A 23281-nucleotide genomic window follows, 5' to 3' on the forward strand; every position below is an offset into this window, starting at 1 on the left:
TATAGTTCTTTTTTCTTAGTTGGATTAGCCACTGCGGTAATTGGCTTGATTGAACTTCGTTTTATATTATCGAACCAATGGGAATACATGAGATATTTGCGTTTTTTCGTACATGTCGTGCTAAATCGTGTCACGAACAAAGAAACAAATGACTTTCACATATCTACTCCTGCTTAAGCTTGGATCCAGATGTTCACTGAGATGCATTCCTATTGGTTCAATGGCGACTGGAAACACGCAATTGACGTCCATTTTAGAAAATTTGTCGAAATGTACCTGCTGGCTACGGATTCTGATCGCCTGGTATCTGAACTCGAGAAATTCAGCCGAGAATCGTGTTCGAATGCCCATAATATTTGTTGGCACTCAAATTTAGGTTGTTACCTAGCGTCACAGTCGGCCACACTGGACCTCACATAACATAACCGAAAAATGAACAAATGTTTTAGGTGCCAGCCCCGGATATTGTTTTTCCAGTTCAGCGTGAGTCCATGATTATGTTGCCCCATTGGATTTGGATTTTCAATAGTTTACACAGCTACCGCGATGCTATGCCGCAGTGCAGCCGGGATGTCCGCCGCCACAAGAAAAACCCGTAGTCGGTTTGGCACACAAACCTGATCCCAAGACGGTGAAATGTGACTATATAGGGCCGCCGGACACGCAATCGAACCTACGTCCGTACGTACGGCACTACGGCGATGAGGAGACGCGGCTGGCGAGGAGCCTGCGCCTCAAGCGGATCGAGGTGGAGGCTTGGAACACGGACTTCTGGACCAGACACAATAAGCGTTTCTACGAGGTACAACCACGGCCACTGTGCCATCTCTTTCTAATGCGCTAATTCCGTTCCGTCTCTTTCGGTTCGGTTCGGTTCGGTTCACAGGAGAAGGAGGACTTCATCCGCTTGCACAAGGAGAGCGGAACTAGCGAAGTTTCCGCGGACCAGATGAGCGACTTCTACAAAGCGTTCCTCGACAAGAACTGGCGCATCCACATGATGTACAACATCTCCTGGTACCTGAAGAACTTCGATATCCTCACCCTGGCCGCCGCAGTCCAGCTCCAGAGGCTTCTAGCGCTGGCCAAGCGGAGAACTTAGTTGCAGTATCTGGTATCTGTCGCCCCTATTTGGTTATTTCCAAGTTTGCCGTTTGCCATAAGTAAAATAAAAGATCATGTGCGTAAAATGGTGGCATAAAATTTACTTAGCTACTATTTAAGGGGATGAAAAATACACGTTGCTTGGAGTTAGTTAATGTACTTAAAAGTAATCGCAAAACTATTTAAATAAAATAAAATAGAAATAGGTGTTTATATCCTTATCAGTGTATATATTCAAAGAAGGTTGCGCACAATACATGTGGGGAATAAAGGGTCACTCCCCCATGTAAAGTAGCCGAATATTGAAAGATAACCGCTACAATTATGATAATAATAATAATGGTAAACAGAGGGGAAGGCACACACGCATAAAGTCAAGTTTTGGGTTGGCCATCGGGGCGGTCAGTTTGCTCGCGATTATTGCAATGGTGGTAGTGATGAATGTGAAGATGGTGCTAAAACAAATAAAATTAGGTGCTCCAGCGACTGTGTGAGGGGAGGGGGTCCGAAATACATTACAGGGATGGTCGTGTCCTAGCAGTAACATTTATGTATATTCTTTCTATATGGAAACGATAGCAATCATTCAATTTAAACTATGAAGACACTCTCCACTCCCTCCACTTTTGCACTTAAGAGCGATATAAAGGATACGAATTGGCTACAGTGGGCACATATACATAACTTACAAGGTTATATGCTCTTCACGAGCATATACGCATATCTGCATTTAGCATATATATAATTGTATATATGTACACGAACTATACTGCTTAGCGAATCTATCTATTTGATCAGATACAACAAGTCCTTTTCCTGTTCCTGTTACGGGTCCTGTTCACTGGGAGCGACGTGCACGCCGCCGCTTCTTGCGCTTCCTTTGGTCCTCCGCCAGAGGCTCCTCCCGACTCTAGTTCATCCACTTGCGGCAGTTGGGCGCTCCACAGGCACACGGTATCTTGTGCGACTCGTCCTCAATGTCGAACTTGTAGTCGTACGAGAGCTAAAGCACACGATATAAGAGGTATTTTAATTCAAGTTACAGGCGTATCACTTCCAGTTGCGGGACCCACCTCCTCGCCGCGATAGATCTTCCGCTTGGCGAATATTATGATCCGCACGTCGCGATCGACCTCCACTATCTCTGTAACACAGTTGGGATTGCACGAATGATTGATGTAGCGCGCCAACCCGCCGCTTAGAGTGGCGTCCACCACGCGATCCTCATCCAGCCGGAACATGTAGATGCCACGGTTCTGAGGAATCAGAGATTAGTCAAGGTTACACAAATCCTGGCCACGAAACCCACCTTCGACTCGTACTGCTTCTCGCGTATCTCGGAGACCTCGGTGCGGATAACCTCGCCAATGTACTCGATTATCATGGTGTGTTTCTCAATGTCCCGAGCTGCATACAAACCTAGACCCTGGATCTTAGACCTAGAAAATGAGGGCTTCAGCAATCAGGGGTTATTGAATAGATCCTAATATCTCACCTCGCCAAGTAGACGTTGTTACGCCACTCCTGCTTCATCTTTTTGTACTGGGAGCTCTTCGAATGTACGAACTGCTTGCTGTAGGGGCAGGCCACCTCCCCGGCGATCGCAGCCGAGTTGGCCATCCGCTGGGTGCTGCAGCTGCCGGCCGTGCGTTGCGTATGTGGCTTCCTCCAGACGAGCAGCTGGCGTTGCTTAGGCTCCGTACGCGCCGCTCCAGACGGATTGATGGCTAGCGGAAACTCGAGCAGCGGGTTGCGACCGTACTTGAACCGGTAGTCAGTGAGAGTCTCAATGCCCGGAAGGCTTTCCAGGATTCGCACTATGGCCGGTTCCGTTAAGCCAAATAGGTCCTCACCACTGATGTGCTGGGGGAAGAGCTGCAACCACTTGTGGACCTTACGCAGTCGCGTGATTGGCTGCAGGATCTGCTGCCAGACAGCCGAGGGCGAACTGTCCCGGAACTCGCGCTCCGGCTCCTTGTCGCCGGCGTCCTGCACCAGGATGCGAAACTCGGGCTTGCATCCGGCCTCCGCGATACTGCAAATGTATCGACACCTACGATTGGGTCGTCGCACGCACCAGTAGTAGCGACTCTGAAGGAGGAGAAGCAGAGTGATTGAAGATAACTTTCATTAACACACCGGAACTTGTGTACAGGCTGGAACTTGTACTTACCACCTTATAGCCAATGGGGTAGATGTAGTGGGGTGTGTGGAAGGCCTCCAACTGATGCGGCAGCAACTGACCCACGTTCAGGAACGTCATGTTGCCCACACGGAGCAGGTTGCTCAGCTCTGAATAGTGCATGACGGTGGCCACCTGGCGGTTTTCATCCCGATCGACGAAAACTCTGCGGTGGACAACCAGGGAGCTGAGTTCATTCTCTGCCACAGACCCTCCTACTCCGGCGCCAGTCGTGGTGCCTGCGCCTGCTCCCATGGCGATTCCGGCATGGGCATGACCATGAACGCTACAGTGCACGGACTTGTTCTTGTAGAAGACGCACTCCTCGCGAATGGCGCATGGCAAGTGGTACAGACTGTTGCATCGCGACTTGAAGCACTTGATGGTGGCGCCTAGTTGGTGACAGGCGCTGCACGCCTGGTTCAGTCCCGCTTGCAGAGCTGTCTGGAAGTTCATCAGCGCCCCGGACACCGTCTCGTACACGCCGTTGGACCACAGGGCACAGTTAAGGTGAACCTGTATGCGAAAGGGTACATTAAGCTGCGTTGTAACCATTGTGGTTAACATGTCTACTCACCCATTTATCCACATCGAAGTTGAGTAGACGCGAGGGTCCATCGGCCTGGCCGTCACCACGCTGATTGCAGAAGACGCATTGCCGAGTGTCCTCCAACTGCAGGCCACTAGTCTCTGTTTCCCACACCGTATTATTAACCGGTCCAGTCCCAGTTCCCGCACCCGCAGTTCCGTCAAACTCCACTTCAGTTGGCGACGAGTCCGTGGGGAAACAATCAGCACTGAAACACTTTACGATGCACTTGCGCTGCACGGGTATATTTGTGGGGGTGCCAGGTATGCCCGGCGTTTTCTCAGCCTCGTCCTCCGGTTCTTGTTTGACCACAATTTCCGCTGGGGCTGTTGAGCTGGTGCAGAAGCTGCCAGGTGAGTCTCCGTTGGACGATTTCGCAGTAGAGCCGCCCGCTGGCTGAAGCAACAGACTAGCCGCCTCCGCCTGGCCATCCTTTCCGTTCCACTTGAATCTCGCAAAGCAGGCGCGATCGCAGAAGTACACAAATGGAGCGGGAACCGATTTCCTCGGTAACATGTCCATTAGTTGAGCCAACCGGGGGAGTTGCTCTTCTAGTGCAGGAACACTGTGCCGCGGTACTCGCAGCCCAGTGGCATGAACCATATTTCCGCAGCTGCGGCACAGCTTCCGGCGACCGTTAAGGATCTTCCTCAGATGACCGTGACTCACTTGGCTCAATGGTCGCTTGAAGTCGACGTGCTTTTCATCGTCCTGGTTCATAAACTGGTCCTCCAACTTGTTGCCAATCTTGTCCTCGATGATCTTGCAGGTAAGGGCGGGTGCCAGGTGCAGTAGATTGGCCAGATCCCGCAGCACGCCGGCTATGTTCTCCGAGGCCGAGGCGGGCAGTGCGAGTATCACATTCTGGTTCTTCTGCTGGTAGTTGTTATTATTATTGCCCAGCGGTCCCATTCCGAGCTCCATCTGCTGTGTCTTGCGTAGCTCGTCGCCGCAGGATCGAAGCAGTGGAGACACGGGAACGCGCATGGTCAGCGGATCCTCCGGCAGCGCGACCGGCGACATTCGTCCATGGCAGCGGCTGTTTCCATTGAGCAGTATTAATCCCGGATAGCGGGTAAGTCGCGGAAGAGCTGCCCACGCAGCTACGCCCTCGCTCTCCACTAGGTCTACGGTCTCTAAGTTGCAATCCTTGACGGCTCCAATGTGTCGTACCAGGCGTTCCCTAGGATTACGCTCCATATGCGTGGAGAACTCCTGGTCATAAAAATCGTTTTGGATGCTAGACATTGGTAGCATCTTTTCTGCACCCGGAGAATCTGCTGGCGATGGTGAACGAGTTCCCGCAGATCCACCAACTAGACCTCTACTTCCGCCGAAGCGTTCGCTATCGTACAACGAGGGTATCCCCGGCAGACGCACTCGTCCATAGCGGCCGAGGATGGCGCCATCACAGTCCTCCAGACCTTCCAAATGCCTGCTCAGCGGCCAGCCTCGCGATCCTCCCTTGAGTTTGCCTCCTCCAGCCGAAGATGATCCGGCAGAAGCTGTAGAACTCACCGAGGCAGGCGAACCCGTTCCAGGAGTCTCGTTACTCCCGATAAGAAAGTGAAAGTTGCGATTTAGATGCGGCTCCAGCACTTGAAGCGGATGCATTTGGCGGATGTGCGTCAGCAGCTTCTCAGTAAATGCATCGTGATCCTCTTCTACCTTGGAAAATTTGCGCACTCGCTTCTTGAGCATGGGCGAGGAACTGGCTCCAGTACTGGCTCCTACTCCTCCCAGAGAAACTCCTTGTCCGGTACTGATCACGTGACCAGTCCCTGATGCCGCGCCTTGTATGTACTGTGTCCCCGGCGGCATTCCTGCCAGTTGGACCATTGCACCTGCCGGTAGTGGACCTGTTAGATCCTTGAGAGCTCCAGCCGCTTGTCCGGCGTTCAGATTCGTGCGCCTCGGCTTCTGAACCTCACGTTTGCGGCGCTTTCTTTGGTCACCCGCCTTGGGTTCCATGGTGGGCACGGGAATGGGCATTGCACCCTGTCCAGCAACTGGTACGGGAATCGTCGCATTCTGTTGTTGGTTCTGGTGCAGTTGCTGCTGCTGTGGATGCACGGCCATATGGAGCTGATGCTGTACTTGCAAATGCATTTGAGCGGGTATCTGCCCAGCACCGTGTCCGGAGATTTGGCCGGGAATCTGCCCAGACAGGTGTCCTTGCATCGTCGCCTGCATTTGCGCCTGCATCTGGACTTGGCCTTGGCTCTGGTTCTGAATGGGTTGTGCCTCGTTAGGTCCACTGGATTTCTTCACATAACTGCCAATCGCTGAGATGAGCTGTACTTTGTCCGGAGTACCTTGTCCAGTCGGAGTTGTTGGTAGGGAGGTGCTAATGGGAATCTCTGCCTGTTGCTGGAGCTGCTTTTCGTCCAGTTGTGGGTGCATGGGGAGCTTGCGTTTTTGGGGCTCTCCAGGCTTGAAAGGTATCTTTGTGGTGGCTGCACCCCCTTCTACATGGTTATTGGTCCATTGCGCAGACACAAGGGAACCTCCGGAGTGAGGTGCTACTCCCGCTACAGTGGCTCCCGGTTCCGAATGAGGCGGCGGTTCCGCATGCTCCGGCTGCGATTCTTCGCCCTGCTCCATGGGCAGTGACATAGCAACCACCTTGGGCTTCATCTGCAGTTCCTTTGGCGCCGCTTGTTTGGTGGATATGGATATGGTGACGTTCGATATAGGAGCAGTGGCCATTTCGTAAGGCGGTGGAGGTAGTAGTTCAGCCGGCTTCGAAATGGCATCCGTCACTAGTGTTTTAGCAGCAACTGGTCCTGAGATGAACGACGTCTCCTTGGACACAATCTGCACAGTCTGCTTGACTTGGTGGGGTGACGGTTGCAGCTGCTGCGGCTGGTGAAGTTGCTGCTGCTGCTGCTGCTGCTGCGGAGGCGGTGCTGGTGTTGGCGCCTGGCTTTGGTTCTGATTCTGCATAATTGCTGCCGGCTGATCGGATTTCTGCTCCAGCTTTGGCTCTCCTCCCACTCCTGGTGTGGTAATTGCGACAGCAGTAACCGCTACAGCAGTCGCTATGGCGGTGGCTACCTGTTGGCTGCTTCCTCCACTGGCTGCCGTTGTGGTGGTGGTGGACGTGGCCACAGATCCGCCGCTACTACTACTACCTGCCGCCTGCGTGGCAGTGGGCACCGGAGGAATCACCGGACGCGCCAGTTGATCCTCCAAACTTCTGACCTTCCCCATGCTGGGCGCCCGTACATTGATAACCTTGCGGGCTGAAAGAGGTGCCGTTGCGGAGGCGGAACCAACGTGAGCCGACGTGATGCTTATCTGGTTGAGGGTATGACTGCTGCTGTTGTTTTGGAGCAGCTGCTTTAGAAGTGCATTATCCTCCGCTGCCGAGCGTTGGTTGCTCATAGGTGTGGCACTCACTGTAGGATTGGGTGTGCTGGGATTCGAAGCAGTTGAGGTAGCTGTGGCCATTTGAATTTGATTGGCAGACTGATTCTGCACCTGGTTAATAGGCGTCATTGTGGCATTTGCATTCAAACGCTTCTCCGGCGTGCTGATCTCCTCAACCCGTTCCTGCTCACTGGACGAAGTCCCAGTGCTATCTTTCACAACCGCCTCCTGTTTGACCAGTAGCTTTGCCTTAGATTCGCTGCCAGCTTCCTCCAACTTGACCACGTCTGGGGCCAGACTAACGCTGAGTTTGGTGGGCGTATTGGCGGCCGTTAACTTAAGCTGCATTGAAGCTCCCGAGGTAGCGGACCCGGAGGTTGCAGAAGATCCCGCCTTGTCTGCACTCGAATCCTGAACCAAAGCATGATGCATCTGCAGCGCCGCCTGACTGGCCAACGTGGTTGTGGTTATCATCTTCGGTTTTTGCTGGGCCATGGTCGTCTTGGACAGCACCAGGGATATGTTCTTGTTCTGAATGGAGATTATCGGCCGTGTACCCATCATGGGACTATTTATGCAGATGGTCCCCGCCGAAACCGAAACGGTGGAGGTGGTGGCCAGTTCAGAGGCATTCCCCGAGGCCATGGTAAACGTCACAGGTGTACCTGCTCCACTGCCTACGGCGGAGATTGATTGGCTTTGAGAAGCCTGTGAGTGCTGCTGCTGCTTAAAGATGTTAAAGCTGGGTGGACAATTGAGTGTATTCTTGTCGAGTGGCTTTATCACCACACTGTTGATGTTGGCGAACTCCTCCGGAGCTCCAGTCGCTTCCTGGGATTTGCTCTTGTTAAGAATTTTTTGAAGGTTCTCGGAGTAGGCAGTAATCTTTCGAGGCGCCGGCGCATCTTCTTCCGAATGTGATGCAGCTCCCACAGTCGCAGAATCCTGAACCATTGCGTACGTTTGGCTGGGGTTGGTGGTGGTAATGGTCACTATGCTGCCTGTAGGGGGAGCAAGGCCTCCACCGCTGGTCACCTGCAGCTGCTGAAGCTGCTGCTGCTGTTGGATCTGTTGCTGGTGCTGCTGAAGCTGCAGCATCTTCTTGCTTACCACCTTGGTGGCCACAATTTTGGTGTTCGCCGGCTTGATCTGGAGCCCCGAAAACGAGACAATAGTGCCGCTATTTTTTGGGCCCCGTTTGATAAGTTTGGTGAAATTGTGATGTGCATGCGAATGGACATGTGGGTGCACCTGCTGACCCCCGCTCGGCTGCGCAGCACTCATCACGGTTGTCACCTGACCTGGCTGCAACAATTGCTTGCTCTCTACAATCGTGGCTCCTCCGGCAGTGGCCGCTCCACTAGCGCTCATCAGCGGCTTGAGCAGCGGTACCGATATTGTCTTGTTGCCAATTGACACTTTGGCCGTGGTCTGCGTAACTTCCGACAGCTTCTTGGCGTTAACCACCAGCTGGGTTTTCATCTTGGGGTGCAGATTAACCCGGTTCAATAATGTTGTGGTGGGCGTTTGGCTGCCAGTGGCTGCGGTATTAAAGATGTTGTAGTTCGTGTGACCGGACTTCTGGGTGAGAATTGTAGTGGTGCCGGCTCCAGTGGCTCCTGCCGTCCCGTTGTTAGTGTTCAAAATAATGGTGGAGCTAGCTCCAATAGGCGTTCCTGCTGGGGTTCCCGTTCCGGTGGAGTTCACCACTGTCGCAGTGCCATCCGCGCCGCTGGCTGGCATCAGCACGTAGTCGAGGTCCTCAGATTTGCCTGAGTTTTCAGGATGATCCTGCCCAGGGCCACTGGGCTCGATGGAAATGACAGACGCGGTGGACGAGGATGACGATGCCGACGAGGAGGCGCCCTCCTTTTTGGTAAAGCTGGTAAAGGCTGTGTTTCGGTGTGAAAAAGGGTTAGATTGACTGTTCCTTGGAGTGCTGATTCTGTACTCACTCTGCTTGTCAGCGTCCTCTGCCTTGATGGCACCCATCTCAGTGCCGGAGCCGAAGTTGCACACTATAATCTGCTGATCGCGGGCGTCCCAGACGCCGTCCGTTGACTCGACATCCTGCGGCTCCGAAGCAGCTTTTACCTGCACCTTAGCCTGCTGGCCACTCCGCTGAAAGAGGAGCTGCTGCGGCGCGGTGGTCGACGCTTTGGCGGGCAAACTGGGCGCTGGCGTTCCAGTTCCGAGGAGCAGCTCCGTCTTTGCCTTCTTGCGAGTGGGATCCTCCGCCGGGGTGGCGGTGTCGTCGCCGCTGCGCTTCTGCAGGCTGACCGCATTGAAGGCAGCGGCGGCCACGGATGCTACTCTTTCGGGTTTCGCCTTTTCGGCGGCACCAAGCGATGTTGTCACCTTCGGTATATTCATAACAAACACACAAGTGGAAACGCGGAACGCGGGATGCGATGCGCTGCGTTTCGTGGGACGGGAAGGGCGGCGGTCTAGCTAGCTAGGGCTCGCGCGGCCTGCTTTTTTTTTTACCGAGCGAAAACATGCACGATTTGTCAAAAAAATTTTATTTTCGTGTATGCAGAGCAGTGTTACCAGATGGTAAAACGGCCTTTTCCCTGAAACGGTTACACCCAGCCCTGGTTTTCCATTTAGAAATCCACCACTCTTCCCTTCCCATTCAAACATATCGCCATGGTGATTACAATCGAATAATGTTTCTACAGCTTTAATTTTGTATTAACTACAGTAGTTCTCAATAGCAACAAGTGTTTTAAGTATTAAAATGTGTTCCAAGTGCAATATGGCATTTCGCACATGTTGTTAACAGCAAGACTTAAGCATAGTCTGGACAGGGCCGTCCGCTCATTTGACCAATCGATATCTATCGATAAGTTTTTTTTTAATACCACATTTATTAGCTGGATCTGGCAACGGTGGCCGTTGATGCAACACATCTTTACACAAATTATAAATAAATAATTTATTGTGACATAAACCCGCCATGCTATCACTAAAAACAGTCTCCCAGCTCTTCAAGCAAACCCTTGCGTGTAAGTTGCAGTGGCGCATCGTGCCCAGTCCCATCCAATCTGAGAACAGCTTACATCAAAGCACCTACACTTTCCTTCATTTGCAGCGGGCAACATAGCAATTGTCAACACAGCCGGTCTTAAATACTTCGCCCCGCCGATCAAATATAAGAGTAAGTAACTGCATTCAAATCTGCACAAGAAGCTTAGAGCAATGACCACTTACTTGGAAACCCCCAGATGTGGAACAGCCGGAGAGACCCAAGTTGAGGATCATGGAACGCCAGCCCCAGCTGCCGCCAAACATCCGTCCACCGAAGATGCAGAAACGCCTGCGATACATGCGCGGTCCGGAGATGGTGCACAACACCCTGCTCCACAAGCAGTACGCAATCGTGGCCACTGGCGGAGGGCGTCTGCGCTGGGGTCACTACGAAATGATGCGTCTGACCATAGGACGCAAGATGAATGTCAACACTATGTTCGCCACATGGCGAATTCCCGCGCCCTGGCAGCCGATCACCAAGAAGGGACAGGGCCAGCGAATGGGCGGCGGAAAGGGTGCCATCGACCATTACGTGACCCCAATCAAAGCCGGTCGTGTCATTGTCGAGATCGCTGGCAAGTGTGAGTTCGTTGAGGTCAAGCGGTTCCTGCAGCAGGTGGCCAACCAGCTGCCCTTCCAGGCCACTGTCGTTTCTCAGGAGATGCTCGACGAACAGATCGCCGCTGAGGAAGAGCACGCCCGCCAGAATGAGAACCCATTTACCATGAAGTACGTGATCCAGAACAACCTCAACGGCTGCCACCGTTGGCTCTCGCCCGTGGACCACAAGTGGTTCGGCAAACACCTGTAGACGTACACAGGTACAGGTTCAAAAAATAAAGCAATCATTTGTTAATCTGTTATGAAACTGTTTAGTGTTCCCCAAAGTTACTGTCGGGCTTGGGTACATTAAAAGACTGGCAATATATGGGCCCGGTCCACCCAATTGTGGAGCAAATAACAAAAACGCCATGTGAAGGGAAATGTACGAGTTCTATTGCAAACATTTGTTTAATTTTCCATTTCGTTTACGTGGGTAATATGTAATGCATCATATAATATGTTTTGCTTGCCGTTTCGTTCGCATTATAATAAATGTATAATATTATGCATGTATGCGTGTGTGTATGCTTCGTCGCGGGGTGTGGTGTGTGAGCAATAGCCTTCTCCCACGAGCTTTCAGTTCTGAAAGCAGAACCTTGACCTGCCGCAGCTCCTCCTCGTCTTTGTCAAGTAAAATCAACACCTTCGTTGATCTAGTCAAATTGGGGTGATCGGGAATCCGGAATGGAATCAAAGCCGGTGGAAGAGGGCTATAGTGCTGGGATGGGGATTCGTGTGTTTTGTGTTTTATGTTTTTGGGGTCGAATGGATGCTCGACCCTTACCCTTAGCTCGGCTCGTCTAACAGTCGGTATCGTACCAGGCAGCCAGGTTGTTGTTGTCATTGGGTGGCGTCGGCATGGCGTCCAAGTCGAAGTTCAATGCACCGGCATCAATCTCGCCGACGTCCATGTCCATGGAATAGGGCGATGTGGGTGCGCCGCTGGGCGGAATGGCGCCGATGTTACCACCGCCGCCGCTAGCTCCGCCCACAGCTCCACCATTGCCGGGAGCACCCCCAGCACCGCCACCGCCCACCGGGCTGCTGATCTCCAGACCCTGCATCGAATCTATTGGTAGAGTATCATATCCTGCGAACAAACGAGATTGGCAAAGAATGATAGGAAATATTGTGATTAGTAAAGAGGATTCACAATCTCCGCCAGCCATCAACTGGCAGATGGTGTGACACCTTGAAGTCCTGCAAAAGTGGATTCATTGCTGCTCGCTGTAATCGGGAACACATTTAAAAAGGTCACTTTTACATCACCCTTATTCGGTTTACCCTGATTCAAACGAAATGCAGACTCCACTCGTACAGACGATCCATTTACATTAACCTAAATTTTCAAACAACAAAAATCGGTCGTTGAATGCTGCTTAAAAAAAAAACTAAAATACGGCTAAAACACGCACGACATGGACGCGTTATTATCAATTGGAATTCGTCCTCTTAAATTTGCATGCACACACGGCTTACAAACTAGATATATACACGATAAGATATATGGATTGTGGGTGCCTAAAACTATGCGATTATCGCAGGCTACGTGACATGCAATATGAACCGAACTAAAGTTTATTACTTCTCCTTCGTTGATGTAAAACTTTAAAGATAAAAGCAGTCTAATGAAACAAAACAAAAGAGATGTATACAAAACAATAAATTTGCGAAATTATCAAAGAAACGTATGTGTTTCTTTACTATTTCCGATCCTCTTTTATAAGGTTGCCCTTTGTGGTTATTCGTGGTTGATCGGTGTTCGTGTGTGTGTAGTGCAAAAATCTTCAAGCTACGTGTAAAGTCCGAAGAGACTGAGCTTCTTTTCCAAATGATAGAGCAGGGGGAAATAATCCTTCAAGAGACTGACGTTTATCCCTATTTCCTTCATTTTAACGCAGACATTGTTAGGGATCTGAAGGGCTTCGCTATTGCTTTAAAATTTTGTGTCTGCAAGGAAGAAGCTGATAGACATAATTGGCGCCCAACGTGGGGCCTCAGTTGCATAAGATTTGGATTTATCGATAAATGTACGTATGCCGCAAATGGAAACGGGCGGGGGTATTGTTATATTCACATCCTTTGCATGCAGCTGTGGAACTCAAGGGTTAACGATATTATGGGGTAACGAGCAAGACAGAGAGACAGAGATATTGAGATCGAGCGAGGGAGCTGGGTGGAAGAGGGTTTCGCTCACACTGAAGAAATTAAAGTGAGCTTAACGTCTTAGCTTCGATTAACAAGTGCATATTTGAATGATGAACAGACATGATAACGATTAAATGGATGCGGGGTTTTTGGGGCGGGGCCCGAGGGTTTTTCGAATTGTCTGAACCTGTAAACGTTTCCGTTGGTTTACTTTTTAGTGGGGTTATGCGGGATTCTTCTTCTTGGGGTGTGGTTCGAGGGGTACGATGGGTACGAGGGTCTCTTCTTACGCATATGACATACATACCTTGCTGATGGAATGCGCGACCTCCGTGCGAACTGTGCACGCTGGGCGGACCTTGTCCGTACAGGCCCTCATATGCTTCTTCTGGTCCAAGCATATCCTGTGATCGATCGAATTCGTGTTTGTTTATCGGTCGGTTTGCGTGGTATGTGCGTGATCGTACGTGTGTGGTGGTGTGGTGGATGTATTTTTTACAGTTTCGTTTTCATATTTATTTGTTGTTGGGATGGATCAGAAGTGAAAAGTTGTTAGGAAAGAAGAAGACACGCGCAAACGACAGTTTGCAAGTGAATGTGAGCGAGAGGGAAAGAGAGTGGGGTGGAGTGGTTGTGGTATCGGGGCGGTGAGAGCGAGACAGAGAGTGAGTCGCGTTGTTTGATTGTTGTTGTTGGTGAGATTTTGGTGCAGTGATTATCCGTCATTTCGGTTGTTGTTGCGGTTCATTTACCGTTGCAGTTGTGTTTATAGTGATTTTGTTGTTTTGTTTTGGTTTTACACACACAAAGTAAACATAAAGGAAAAAAAGAAAAGAACAAAAGTAAAACAAACGTGAATTAATTACAAAATCAAAATTAAACATAAACAAAGATCGCGATGTCGCAGCGAATATACAAATTGAAATTCATGTAAGTGTTTTTGGTCGGGTTGTTTTCGGGGGATAAGTGGAGGGGGTGGGGTGGGGTGTGTGGTTTGGGTAGGGGATTCAAATATGATCAGAACTAATCGAAATCCGTATTTGTAATCGGCGTTCATCTACAGCTACCTACTTATCGACTAACATATACGGTCTATCGATTGGTGGTTTACAAGAAAAGCATAAAACCGAACGAAATGAACCCAAAGGAAATGTAAATTCAAAAATTCAGAAATCGTAAGCAAGCGATATATAGGTCGATACTTAATATGGATACCATTATATAATGCTTGACTAAAGTAGGTTCTCTACAAATTTACAATTTTATGTACAGATTTCGCTTCTCGCGCTGCATTTCAAATCAGATTCAATGGAACACAAGAGGGGCGTTTAAAAAGCCGGAATCTCGGAGACGTCGAATTTGTTTAGCCTACTTAGCACGCACCTGCAGATCGGGACCCATGCCCAGGTCGGCATTGGCCCATATGTTGTTGTCCTCGCGCAGCAGCGAGTTGGTCAGCTCTATGGATAACCGCTTCTTGTAATCCTGCGGCTTGTCCTCACTCATGCGGAAGAGAACGGCGGCGGCGTATGTGGCCACGCCTTCATTGCGCGAATGCAGGAGATCGGTCAGCGGCCCAGTGGCGCCCTCCTGCTCGATAATCTCGGCGCCCTCCTTGTCAGCGGCGAGCTCACAAAGAACGCCAGCAGCCACGCGCTAAAGTACAAATGTATAGTTTCACTCATGGTCTCAACAAAAATATAATTCAATCCCACCTGTATGTTCTCGATTTCGTTGAACAGCAAGCGAACGAAGATCGGTATTACCGACTGCTGGCGTATGAGTGCCCGGTTGTGGGACTCACGGGCCAGGATATGTAGCGCCCCCACCGTGCCCTCGACAATCTCCTCCATACGAACGCCGTCAGCGTATGCAGACGGCTGCTGTGAGCCCGTGGTGGCTATCGAGGAACGTTGCTGCAAGGTAGAAGTAATATTGGGATATTACTATTCTAACCAAATATTACTTTTACTATTACAAACTCACCCTCTCTGTGTCTTGGAAGGCTCGCATTAGCAGCCGCACCAGATGGTGGATGGCCCCGTGCTCCCGCAACGGGGCGTGATTGGCCGGACAGAGGGCCAAATTGCGTATAAGCCCAATGACGGCCTTGATCAAGGGCCAGCGTGATGGTGGATGCAGAAGCTTCACAATCACCGATAGCCCGTAGTTAAGACGCACGGCATTCTGGGCCAGCTCCGAGTCCACATGACGTGAGGTCAAGTGACGTAGGGCACAGACGGCCGGCTCGGTAATCTCTTCGCGATCTCCAGCATTGATGATAGTACGGACGAGGGCGTCCACACCGCCCACCTGGCAAACGGTGGCCTTGTTGCGCTGATTGTTGCACGTCAGATTTGAGAGAATACCGGCGGCACAGGTGACCACGTTGACATCGGTCGAGCCCAGAACCTGGACAAGAGATTGAAGCAAAGCTTCGAGGCCCTCCACCTTAGTGGCTGCATCCGACAGGTTGCGGAGAGTCCACAAACAGTTTTGCACAAGACGCGGCGACATGTTACCCAAGTGCATAGCCAGCGCCTGCATTCCACCGGCATCCACGATGGCCGGCTTGTTACTCGAACAAACGGAAAGCACTTTCAGTACACGCGAAGTGGTCCACAGTAGCTTCTCGTAGTCGTAAGAGCGCATGATGCGTACCAGTTCGTTCGGCCCACCGGAGGCAAGGATTATCAACTTGCTCTCCTGGTTACCATAGGCCAGAATTTGCAAGCAATCTGTGACGATAGCCAGAAACTTGACGTTGTTTCGTTGCAGCAGTGTAACCATCTTCTGAAGACCACCAGCCAGGCGCACAGCCATCTTGGATCCATCCTGGTGGAGCAGCAGATTGTGCAGCGTGGTAATTGCATAGAACAACACACTCTCCACTGGCGAGGAGAGCAACTTGACGAGTGCCGGGATGCCGCCACTCTTGAAGATGGCCAGCAGACCCTGACGATGGTGTGATAAGTTGTGCAGCGTTCCTACAGCTGCCTTGGTGCTCTCCAGATCGTTGCTGTTCGAGATGGCACGCACCAAAGCGGCTACCATCTGGGGGCTGTTCATTATGGCGTGGCGCGAGGCCTCCTTCTTGGACAGCTGGTGAACCATCATGGCGGCCTGGGAAACTACCACCTGATCCTCATCGTTCAGCAGCTTGATTAACTCGGGTATGGCCCTGGTTGCCAGCTCAGCGTCGTCCTGGTAGTTGATCAGATTGACCACCGCGTGCTTTAGCATTTGCGACGGCTCCGAAAGACGTTGCACTGCCGTCGGCTGTTGGGGATCAAACTGGGTGGAGGGAATCTCAATGCCCTCCTCCAGGGTTTCCGGAAACATGGCAGCACGGACACGTTGGGAGCGAGTCTGGCTGAGCTGCTGGTTCATATCGTCCACTTGGTCTTGTGTAAAATTCTGTGGGAAACCGGTGTCCAGGTCGAACATAAGCGGATCTCCCTCCATCTCCTCGTCCTCCTTGCCAGACAGCGATGGCACCTGGGTCACGGCACCCGAGTGGATGCCGGAGTCGCCCAAGTATGAGTTCTGCTGCCACATGAGGGTCTGCTCCTTGGCGGACACCATCGGCGGCAGATCAGGTGGATTGTATTGATTATTATGCGACACTGCAAAAGATTGATTGAAGAACGTTTTAGAGTGGATCACAAAAATATACAGTCTAGCTTCCCTAACTCGAATCACTGTTGCGTTTCGATTTTGCCATTTCCATCGCAACATATTCGTGTTATAAAACTCCAAGAAAGCGGAAATGAAGTGTAAGAATAATCCTTCCTCTTATTTTTTAACCTGTTTACATCTGCCTATACATTAATGATAACTTTTCTTTCTTAAAACCTTTTGAAGTGGAAAAATGACACGGGAGAACGGAAAACTGAGTGCAGCACAGCATACACATATAATGCATCGAATTCGGATGCGGGGATGCACACACTTTAACCCTCTGCAACCCATTTGCATGCCTTCTCCTTAAAGGATGGCCAAATGGTAAACGACAGCGACTGACAGCAAAGTGAGCAGCATCCCAACTGCCGCCGCAAAAAAAATGCAAAAAGGAAAACTTTGAAGCGTGACAAATTGAACGCTGCAGGATATGCCCACAAAGTTCAGGGCGCTGGACGGAATGGGTTTGGTGCAGGGGGTCAGATCGTCACACATGAGAGGGTACTGGCAAAAGGATTTGTGGGCGTTTTGTTTGCCACTTCAGTCTTAATTATGCTGTTCCAGGCCCAGCTTTTCGCCTTTGTTGTTTTACTTATGCGCGGACACAGCACGGCCACGCCCCTTTTGTATGCATTCGTAATTTCAAACTTCACTGCTCTTCGCCATCCACTCTTTAATACTACAGTCAAATCTCAATAGATCGAACAAGCTGCTGAATTAAAGTGACTCCATGAAACGGACTCAATGAATATCAGCATTAAAATGCGCTAGTAATCTATGGACCAGATTTTAAAATGTGATCTCTTCACCAAAAAGGTGTAGCCCACCAGTTGATGAATTTTGTTCGCTTTAGGCACATGCGACTGTAATCCCATTTCGTTTCATTTCCCAAATCGATTAAGCGCTTTTTCTTCGCTGTATCCCTCGAGTGGGCCACGCACTTGAATGGAGTACTGCTGGAATGGAATTTAATTGCAAGTTGCCGCTTACTAATTAAATTCTGCATAGCAGCAGCGCCGGAAAAAAAGCAAAGGCAAAAGCAAAAGCCAAGGAAAATGTGCAGCCCACTTGAGTGCGAGTTCGGAAGACGGAGAACGAGAACAAGGTCCCCTGCAGAAGAGCAAGGAGCGAAATCGAGTGGGTGGCATGGGCTGGAGTGCCACGTGCAAGTACACGAGTGCTCGAGTGTGTGTGTGCGTAAGTGGGTGGATGAGGGAGGGAATAGAGTTTCAAAGGACTGTGAGCAGCGGCCTACGAAAGGCGTTTTCGGGGTAGTATAGTAATTAGTTGGAAACTAAATGAACTGAATATTTAATAGTGCTCGAATTGAAAGGCCACTTCCTAAATGGCTTTGCACTGTGAACTACTGCCGTGTTAGTACGAGTATATTGACATTCCTCGACTTTCTGTGGCAAAAGTGATAGGAATTCAATGAATCAGCAAGTCAACATGCATTAACTAGGTCCTCCCCTTCGATGAAGTCCTTTCGTGCGCCTCTGAGTTACTCACCAAAGCACACTGCAAACCAAGTGGCAAAATGGAGTGCGGCGGCGGGGTTCAGGACAGAATCTTTTTTCCTACTCCGTTTGCTGCGTCAACGAAAAATTTTAAATTTCAAACTGCAAAGGAGAAGGAAGCGCTATTTCTGATGACTCAGATAAGAGCACAGCGTGCTGGTGGTTGATAGCCGAACAGAAAAAAGATCATCAAGCATTACAAGTATGTGGATGTACACAAATTATTCGTCTGGGGTGGATGGATATAGTATTTACCCTATATACTGCAGAGAGCTAACAAAGGGAGCATCAAAAACAAATGGTAAAAGCAAATACTTTATGTCACATTTGCCAAATTTGTCAAAAACAAGCATCGCTTTCTCAATTATCTTGGAGAGGGGTTGTTATTGTATTGCGATACGGGTATAATTGTTTTTCAGAAACAATGCTCTGCAGCATCCCCTTCATAGGGCCATGTATTTTAACTATTTATCCTAAATGTTCTAGACTATAGAGCTTCCATGATGTAAATGTGTCTATTGAAAGGCCGTATCATCATTAATTTGATGAAATCGGATCCTGTATTCAACTCAGTTGTATATTTGTCTAGGGTATACAAAGAGCCCAAACTGGAACTGGTGATACACAGTTTACTTGGATGCTCTTTGCATACGCCCTGGAAGATGGGAACGGGAAGAGTACCGCTGCTGTAAATACTTACTGGTTCGATTCTGGGCTGGCATGTAACTCATCTTGGTGATTGAGGCGCTTTACACCACACCTGCAAGAAAGAGACGGAGAGTATATGAGTAATGTGCTGGACAGTTAACATGGAGTTCGTGTGTGTTGCGCGGATGGAGACCACGAAACTACAGTAAATGAGGGGTGCCGTAAAGAAGTGTTTCCAGATTGCTCCTAAGACGCAGGTATCGCCTGCTAGTCACTTGTTCTAGTTGTTGGTATTTTTCTTAAACTCATTTCCGCTTTGAGATGCCGCAGCAGAATACGAAATATGCTGCGTATACCAAACAAACGCACTAACACATTCTCACGCAGGTAGAATGGGTATTTGGGTGAGTGTGTGTGTGTGTCTACCTGCCGAAGACTTTGGTCACGAACCTTGAGTTATTTAATTACTTTGTTTAGCACTCTTTCAAATCTCATGCACTCAAACAAAAAACAAAAGGGATTTTTCACTTCTCTCGAATAAGGCGCAGCGGAAAATGCGACCGACCAGCACGCTCGTTTAAACGGAACAGAATCGAGATGCGAAGAGCGCAAAGCAAAGTAAAGCACTTGCAACACGGCGCGTGCGGAGAGCGGGAAAGGGACAGGGAGAGGGAGAGAAAGTAAAGGGCCGCGGCAGTGCAGCATACAAATGCAGTGCTGCGCAGAGTTGCCACACATCCGAACGATTGTGCATACACACACTCTCGGAGGCAGCTCAGAAAGAATCCCAACTACATTTCAGTTGCCGATTAGATAAAACACCTAACGATAAGCCCGCCTTTAGTTTCAAGAAAAAGGATTTCCTGTCTGCGGTATTGTTTACATTCCAGCGACCTACCAAACAAGCGCCCGATTTACGGGGAGAATACATAAAAATGCCGTTTGTGTGTATCCAGCTCATACACACACACACACAAGCGCACATCCAGCAAACCCCTGCCCGCCCCCGCGCCTACTTGTTTGCCCTGGCTTTCCAGCTTTCATAGCACACAGAAAATTTGCTTTTCCAAACGGATTCACTGCCGACTTTCAGTACTCACCGCGTCCAAGGAATTTAAGTCTGCTTTAGAGCAGGATTTATTTATTTAAAACGCTATGAGAAACAAAATAACAGCGAATTGTCTCCTCAAGAAAAACTGTGTATATGGCGACGAAACCAAACTAGCGATGGCCTGCTGCTGTCCCGATAACTCGATAGGCGCAGTTCGATAGGTCAAAGGAATTTTTCAAATGTTTTTACTTCTGAGAACACAGAAATCTCGTAAAATGTTTATGGCATTTCATCCATAAGAAACCCAATACACAATAGTTATTATTTAGACAATGCGAACGTATTTCCAGTTCAGCCTCATCCTTGTTATCTTGAACTCACCGTTTATCTTGTATAAACATTTACCAACACAAGCACCTGATTGTACATGTGGGTGTATGACAACACAGGTACGTGCAAGAACTAAATTTTTTGGGTGTCGAAGTGTAAAAATGTCTATTACTTCACTATTACTTACCGCGTCAGATGTAAATTTGGCTGCTCAAAGGCAGGTTTACGCACTTTTAACGCACTTAAATATTTAAATTCGACAAAAACCCCCGACTATGAAGACTGTGTATATAGCGAAGAACAGATAACCGATAACTTCTCTAACGCCGTGACTGCCAACTTGCTTAAAAATAGAACAAGGCGCACTTTTTCAATTTTCGAAAGTATTTAAACACTGGTCTTTAATCATTTAATACCGATATTAGTGTGGCAAGCAATATTGGTTTATGTAGTCGTAGGAGTAGGTTCATTGGTTATGGTCCCAGAGGCTGGCGGAGGATCGATGGCCTTCCGTTGATCCCTAAAGAACTTGACCCATGCGCTCTTGTGGAGCTCCATTCCATCACAAAGGCCATACACCTGGGCAAAGCCGAAATAAGCAGCAACAGCGGCGACACCAAAGAGGGGAACCATTATGGCTAGTCCTCCCAAGCAGGCGAAGAACACCATGGACACGATTGTCAGGAGTGTGCCTAAAACGAGGCTATTAGAGCGTGATCTCAAGTTAACACCACGAAACGCACCTTCTAGTACCAGCAAACCAGTAAAGGTCATAACCATGGTGGCTATTCCAAATCCAAAGATTATGAGGAAGGGTAGCATGAATACAAGACCGCCAGCCAGCAGGCAGATGGCAACGTGTGGATTCCGGGTGCACCAGGCCGCGATGGCCTCCAGGAAATCCTTTCCACCTAGCTCGGACATTACAAATTCTGCCAGGCGGCGCAGTTGAAACCCTGCATGATGGAAACGTTATAAGAAAGACAGTTTCAAAGTATTAACGCAAATTGTAACAATCTGAGATGACTCTGAACATTAGCGTTGTGATATATAAAACAGGTTGACAACCGTATAGAGCAGTATATATGTAACTGATTTTGGCAATTAGCAATTAGGCACTTTTAATACACTTTTAATACTTTAACTGGTGGACATACACGACTTGTAGAGGGTCTGGAGCAAGCTCTCCAGGAACTGGTCAACACTGAGGATTCCTGCACTACGATCGTCTGGAGCTTGTATCTTTACGTGTTCCGGTTTGCTCTCTGTTCCTGATCCAGCAGTCCTCTTGGCGTTTGCTTCCTTGGCTGCTTTGCGAGCCTTGTTCGAGTGAGCCTGCGAATTCGATCAAATCAGATCAATTAATAATATTATGTGACGTAAAGAATATTAGTGATTAGGTGCCGACTGCCGCTGAGTCCGTGAAACGCGACCTTTGACTTGCGATGCCGATTCCGGGCGAACTCTACGGATTCTTCCGAAACCGTCGGAACTCCAACTTCAAACACACCCACCATGTTGCGTGGCTACTGCGAGAATCTCAGGCGGTTACTGTGATCATTACAGGAGAAGGAGTCTGTTGAAGGTTCATTCGCCTGGTTGAAACAACAGTAAATGAAAACAATATAAATAAACAAAAAATAATCGATGTCGTAGCCCTAAAACACAATCATCGATGCAGAGTTGCCACACTTTTTACTAAATTCAAATGAGACAAAATGAGTTTTTTTAATAACGATCTAATGTGGCTTAGATTTGTATTTTAATCATTATCGCTCTGTTTTAAACAAATATAAACACTATGTTGCACGCAAGATTAGTGAAGCAGGAATCTGAGCCCGTTAAAAGGAGGTCGCGCCGTAATCCTCTCCGCGATCAAGCGCTCCCCGTGAACAGTCATTCCGCAGCGCAGCTTTTTGGCATGCAGAAAGTTCAGTTCGGCGGCCCGCTCTCCACTTTTGAGCGGCAGCCAGCCGTACACCTGCGATTCCAGGAGGGGAACCGCCTTTGCCAGCTGCCTCTGACGCTCCAAATGCTTATCGGGCCAAGTGTGCCGTAGGTACCTCAAGGTATCCGACGGCTGGCGTTGCTCGTACTGGGCGTAAAACTTCCGTGTCAGCGGATAGACTGGAAGTCAGGGAAAGATCTCATCATTTGGGGCATTGGGAGAGCTCGAGGACCCAAGCGGTAGTGGAAAAAATATTAAAATAATATAATATAATCACATATCAAACGATCAAAGCTTAATTTTTACAGGAGCGCTGCGATGCATTGAGCTAACCAAAAATCTCTGTCATACCTTGACTCACTGGGACAAAGGATTCGTAAAGTCGGATGTGTCTGTTGGATCTTTGGATCAGCTCCTTTTCGAAGTCGTACGGCAGCGGCCGGGGATCCCCCTCGCGATGATCTGGCGCGTCTCCATTCTCCTCGCCCTCGTCGGTGGTTTCGAGACCCGGTTTCATGCTCCTCACGTTTACTTTCCTGCCCCCGAAGGAGAGATCTGTTTACGGAAATCCAGGCAATCCGTCCGCAACGCGTGGCGTGCTCGGTTCGTTTGACTGGCTGCGGACTACGCTGCAGCAAGGACACCTGTCCGTCCGCCCGACAATCCGTTTGCCTGCCGCCTGCTGCCTGCCTGGCTGTCTTTTTGTTTTGGCAGCAACTTGTACTCATTAAAGTTTTCCCATTGTTGCTGCATGGCAGGCAACGTTACCAATACCGTACACGCATCCCCACGACGCAACCCACGGGGCCCAAGGAGTTCCTGCTCCCAACTCCCGGGGGTGTCGATGGTATAGTGGTGTGACCCACAATCACAGTTTCGCCAACGTCAGAGGCGCCTGTCGGGCGGACTTCCCCTGCAGTTGCTGTGGGGTGTCCACGATGTGTGCGATTGGGTCAGGAGAAAGTAAAAGGAAGTCGGCCAGTGATGAGACGGAGCACGGGTACTATTCAAGATTGGAGTGGATTGAAGTATAAACAAGGGTACCGAAGGTGAAAGTTGCTAGGTTTTCTATGTA

The 23281-nt window shown here is 49.6% G+C and overlaps 6 protein-coding genes across 12 annotated transcripts; 2 read left to right on the plus strand and 4 right to left on the minus strand.

The window, feature by feature from the left end:
* The first annotated feature begins 169 nt into the window (after positions 1-169).
* LOC6555718 (APOPT family protein CG14806, mitochondrial) lies at positions 170-1237 on the plus strand. Its single transcript, XM_001982526.3, has 3 exons — positions 170-483; positions 539-802; positions 887-1237. Exons 1-3 carry the CDS (start codon positions 433-435, stop codon positions 1100-1102), a joined length of 531 nt encoding a protein of 176 aa, XP_001982562.1. The 5' UTR covers positions 170-432; the 3' UTR covers positions 1103-1237.
* Positions 1186-9839, minus strand: LOC6555719 (histone-lysine N-methyltransferase trr). 2 transcript variants are annotated; one of them, XM_001982527.3, is made up of 7 exons: positions 9203-9839; positions 3864-9139; positions 3278-3802; positions 2600-3195; positions 2414-2543; positions 2178-2360; positions 1186-2107 (listed from the first exon to the last, which is right to left on the minus strand). In XM_001982527.3, the coding sequence occupies exons 1-7, from the start codon at positions 9618-9620 to the stop codon at positions 2015-2017; spliced, it is 7221 nt and encodes a 2406-aa protein (XP_001982563.1). In that variant the 5' UTR covers positions 9621-9839; the 3' UTR covers positions 1186-2014. The 2 variants fall into 2 exon arrangements, with proteins under 2 accessions (XP_001982563.1, XP_015008744.1); XM_015153258.2 differs by having other exon boundaries at positions 3864-9839.
* Positions 9840-10077: 238 nt separating this feature from the next.
* On the plus strand, positions 10078-11148 carry LOC6555720 (39S ribosomal protein L16, mitochondrial). The gene is made up of 3 exons (XM_001982528.3): positions 10078-10255; positions 10342-10407; positions 10475-11148. The coding sequence occupies exons 1-3, from the start codon at positions 10207-10209 to the stop codon at positions 11089-11091; spliced, it is 732 nt and encodes a 243-aa protein (XP_001982564.1). The 5' UTR covers positions 10078-10206; the 3' UTR covers positions 11092-11148.
* Positions 11149-11264: 116 nt separating this feature from the next.
* On the minus strand, positions 11265-20609 carry LOC6555652 (armadillo segment polarity protein). 6 transcript variants are annotated; one of them, XM_015153254.2, is made up of 7 exons: positions 20446-20609; positions 18930-18989; positions 15018-16657; positions 14747-14947; positions 14415-14687; positions 13339-13435; positions 11265-11973 (listed from the first exon to the last, which is right to left on the minus strand). In XM_015153254.2, exons 2-7 carry the CDS (start codon positions 18958-18960, stop codon positions 11684-11686), a joined length of 2532 nt encoding a protein of 843 aa, XP_015008740.1. In that variant the 5' UTR covers positions 18961-18989; positions 20446-20609; the 3' UTR covers positions 11265-11683. The 6 variants fall into 6 exon arrangements, with proteins under 6 accessions (XP_015008740.1, XP_026838289.1, XP_015008742.1 ...); XM_026982488.1 differs by lacking the exon at positions 20446-20609 and adding an exon at positions 20310-20381; XM_015153256.2 differs by lacking the exon at positions 20446-20609 and adding an exon at positions 19978-20160.
* A 17-nt stretch (positions 20610-20626) lies between these two features.
* On the minus strand, positions 20627-21913 carry LOC6555653. Its single transcript, XM_001982530.3, has 4 exons — positions 21773-21913; positions 21416-21593; positions 21002-21214; positions 20627-20950 (listed from the first exon to the last, which is right to left on the minus strand). Exons 1-4 carry the CDS (start codon positions 21773-21775, stop codon positions 20703-20705), a joined length of 642 nt encoding a protein of 213 aa, XP_001982566.1. The 5' UTR covers positions 21776-21913; the 3' UTR covers positions 20627-20702.
* Positions 21914-22004: 91 nt separating this feature from the next.
* Positions 22005-23119, minus strand: LOC6555654. The gene is made up of 2 exons (XM_001982531.3): positions 22558-23119; positions 22005-22385 (listed from the first exon to the last, which is right to left on the minus strand). Exons 1-2 carry the CDS (start codon positions 22721-22723, stop codon positions 22075-22077), a joined length of 477 nt encoding a protein of 158 aa, XP_001982567.1. The 5' UTR covers positions 22724-23119; the 3' UTR covers positions 22005-22074.
* Between the last annotated feature and the right edge of the window lie 162 nt (positions 23120-23281).

Source organism: Drosophila erecta, unplaced genomic scaffold (assembly GCF_003286155.1).
Source record: "Drosophila erecta strain 14021-0224.00,06,07 unplaced genomic scaffold, DereRS2 tig00000126-arrow-pilon, whole genome shotgun sequence".
Taxonomy (NCBI): Eukaryota; Metazoa; Arthropoda; class Insecta; order Diptera; family Drosophilidae; genus Drosophila; species Drosophila erecta.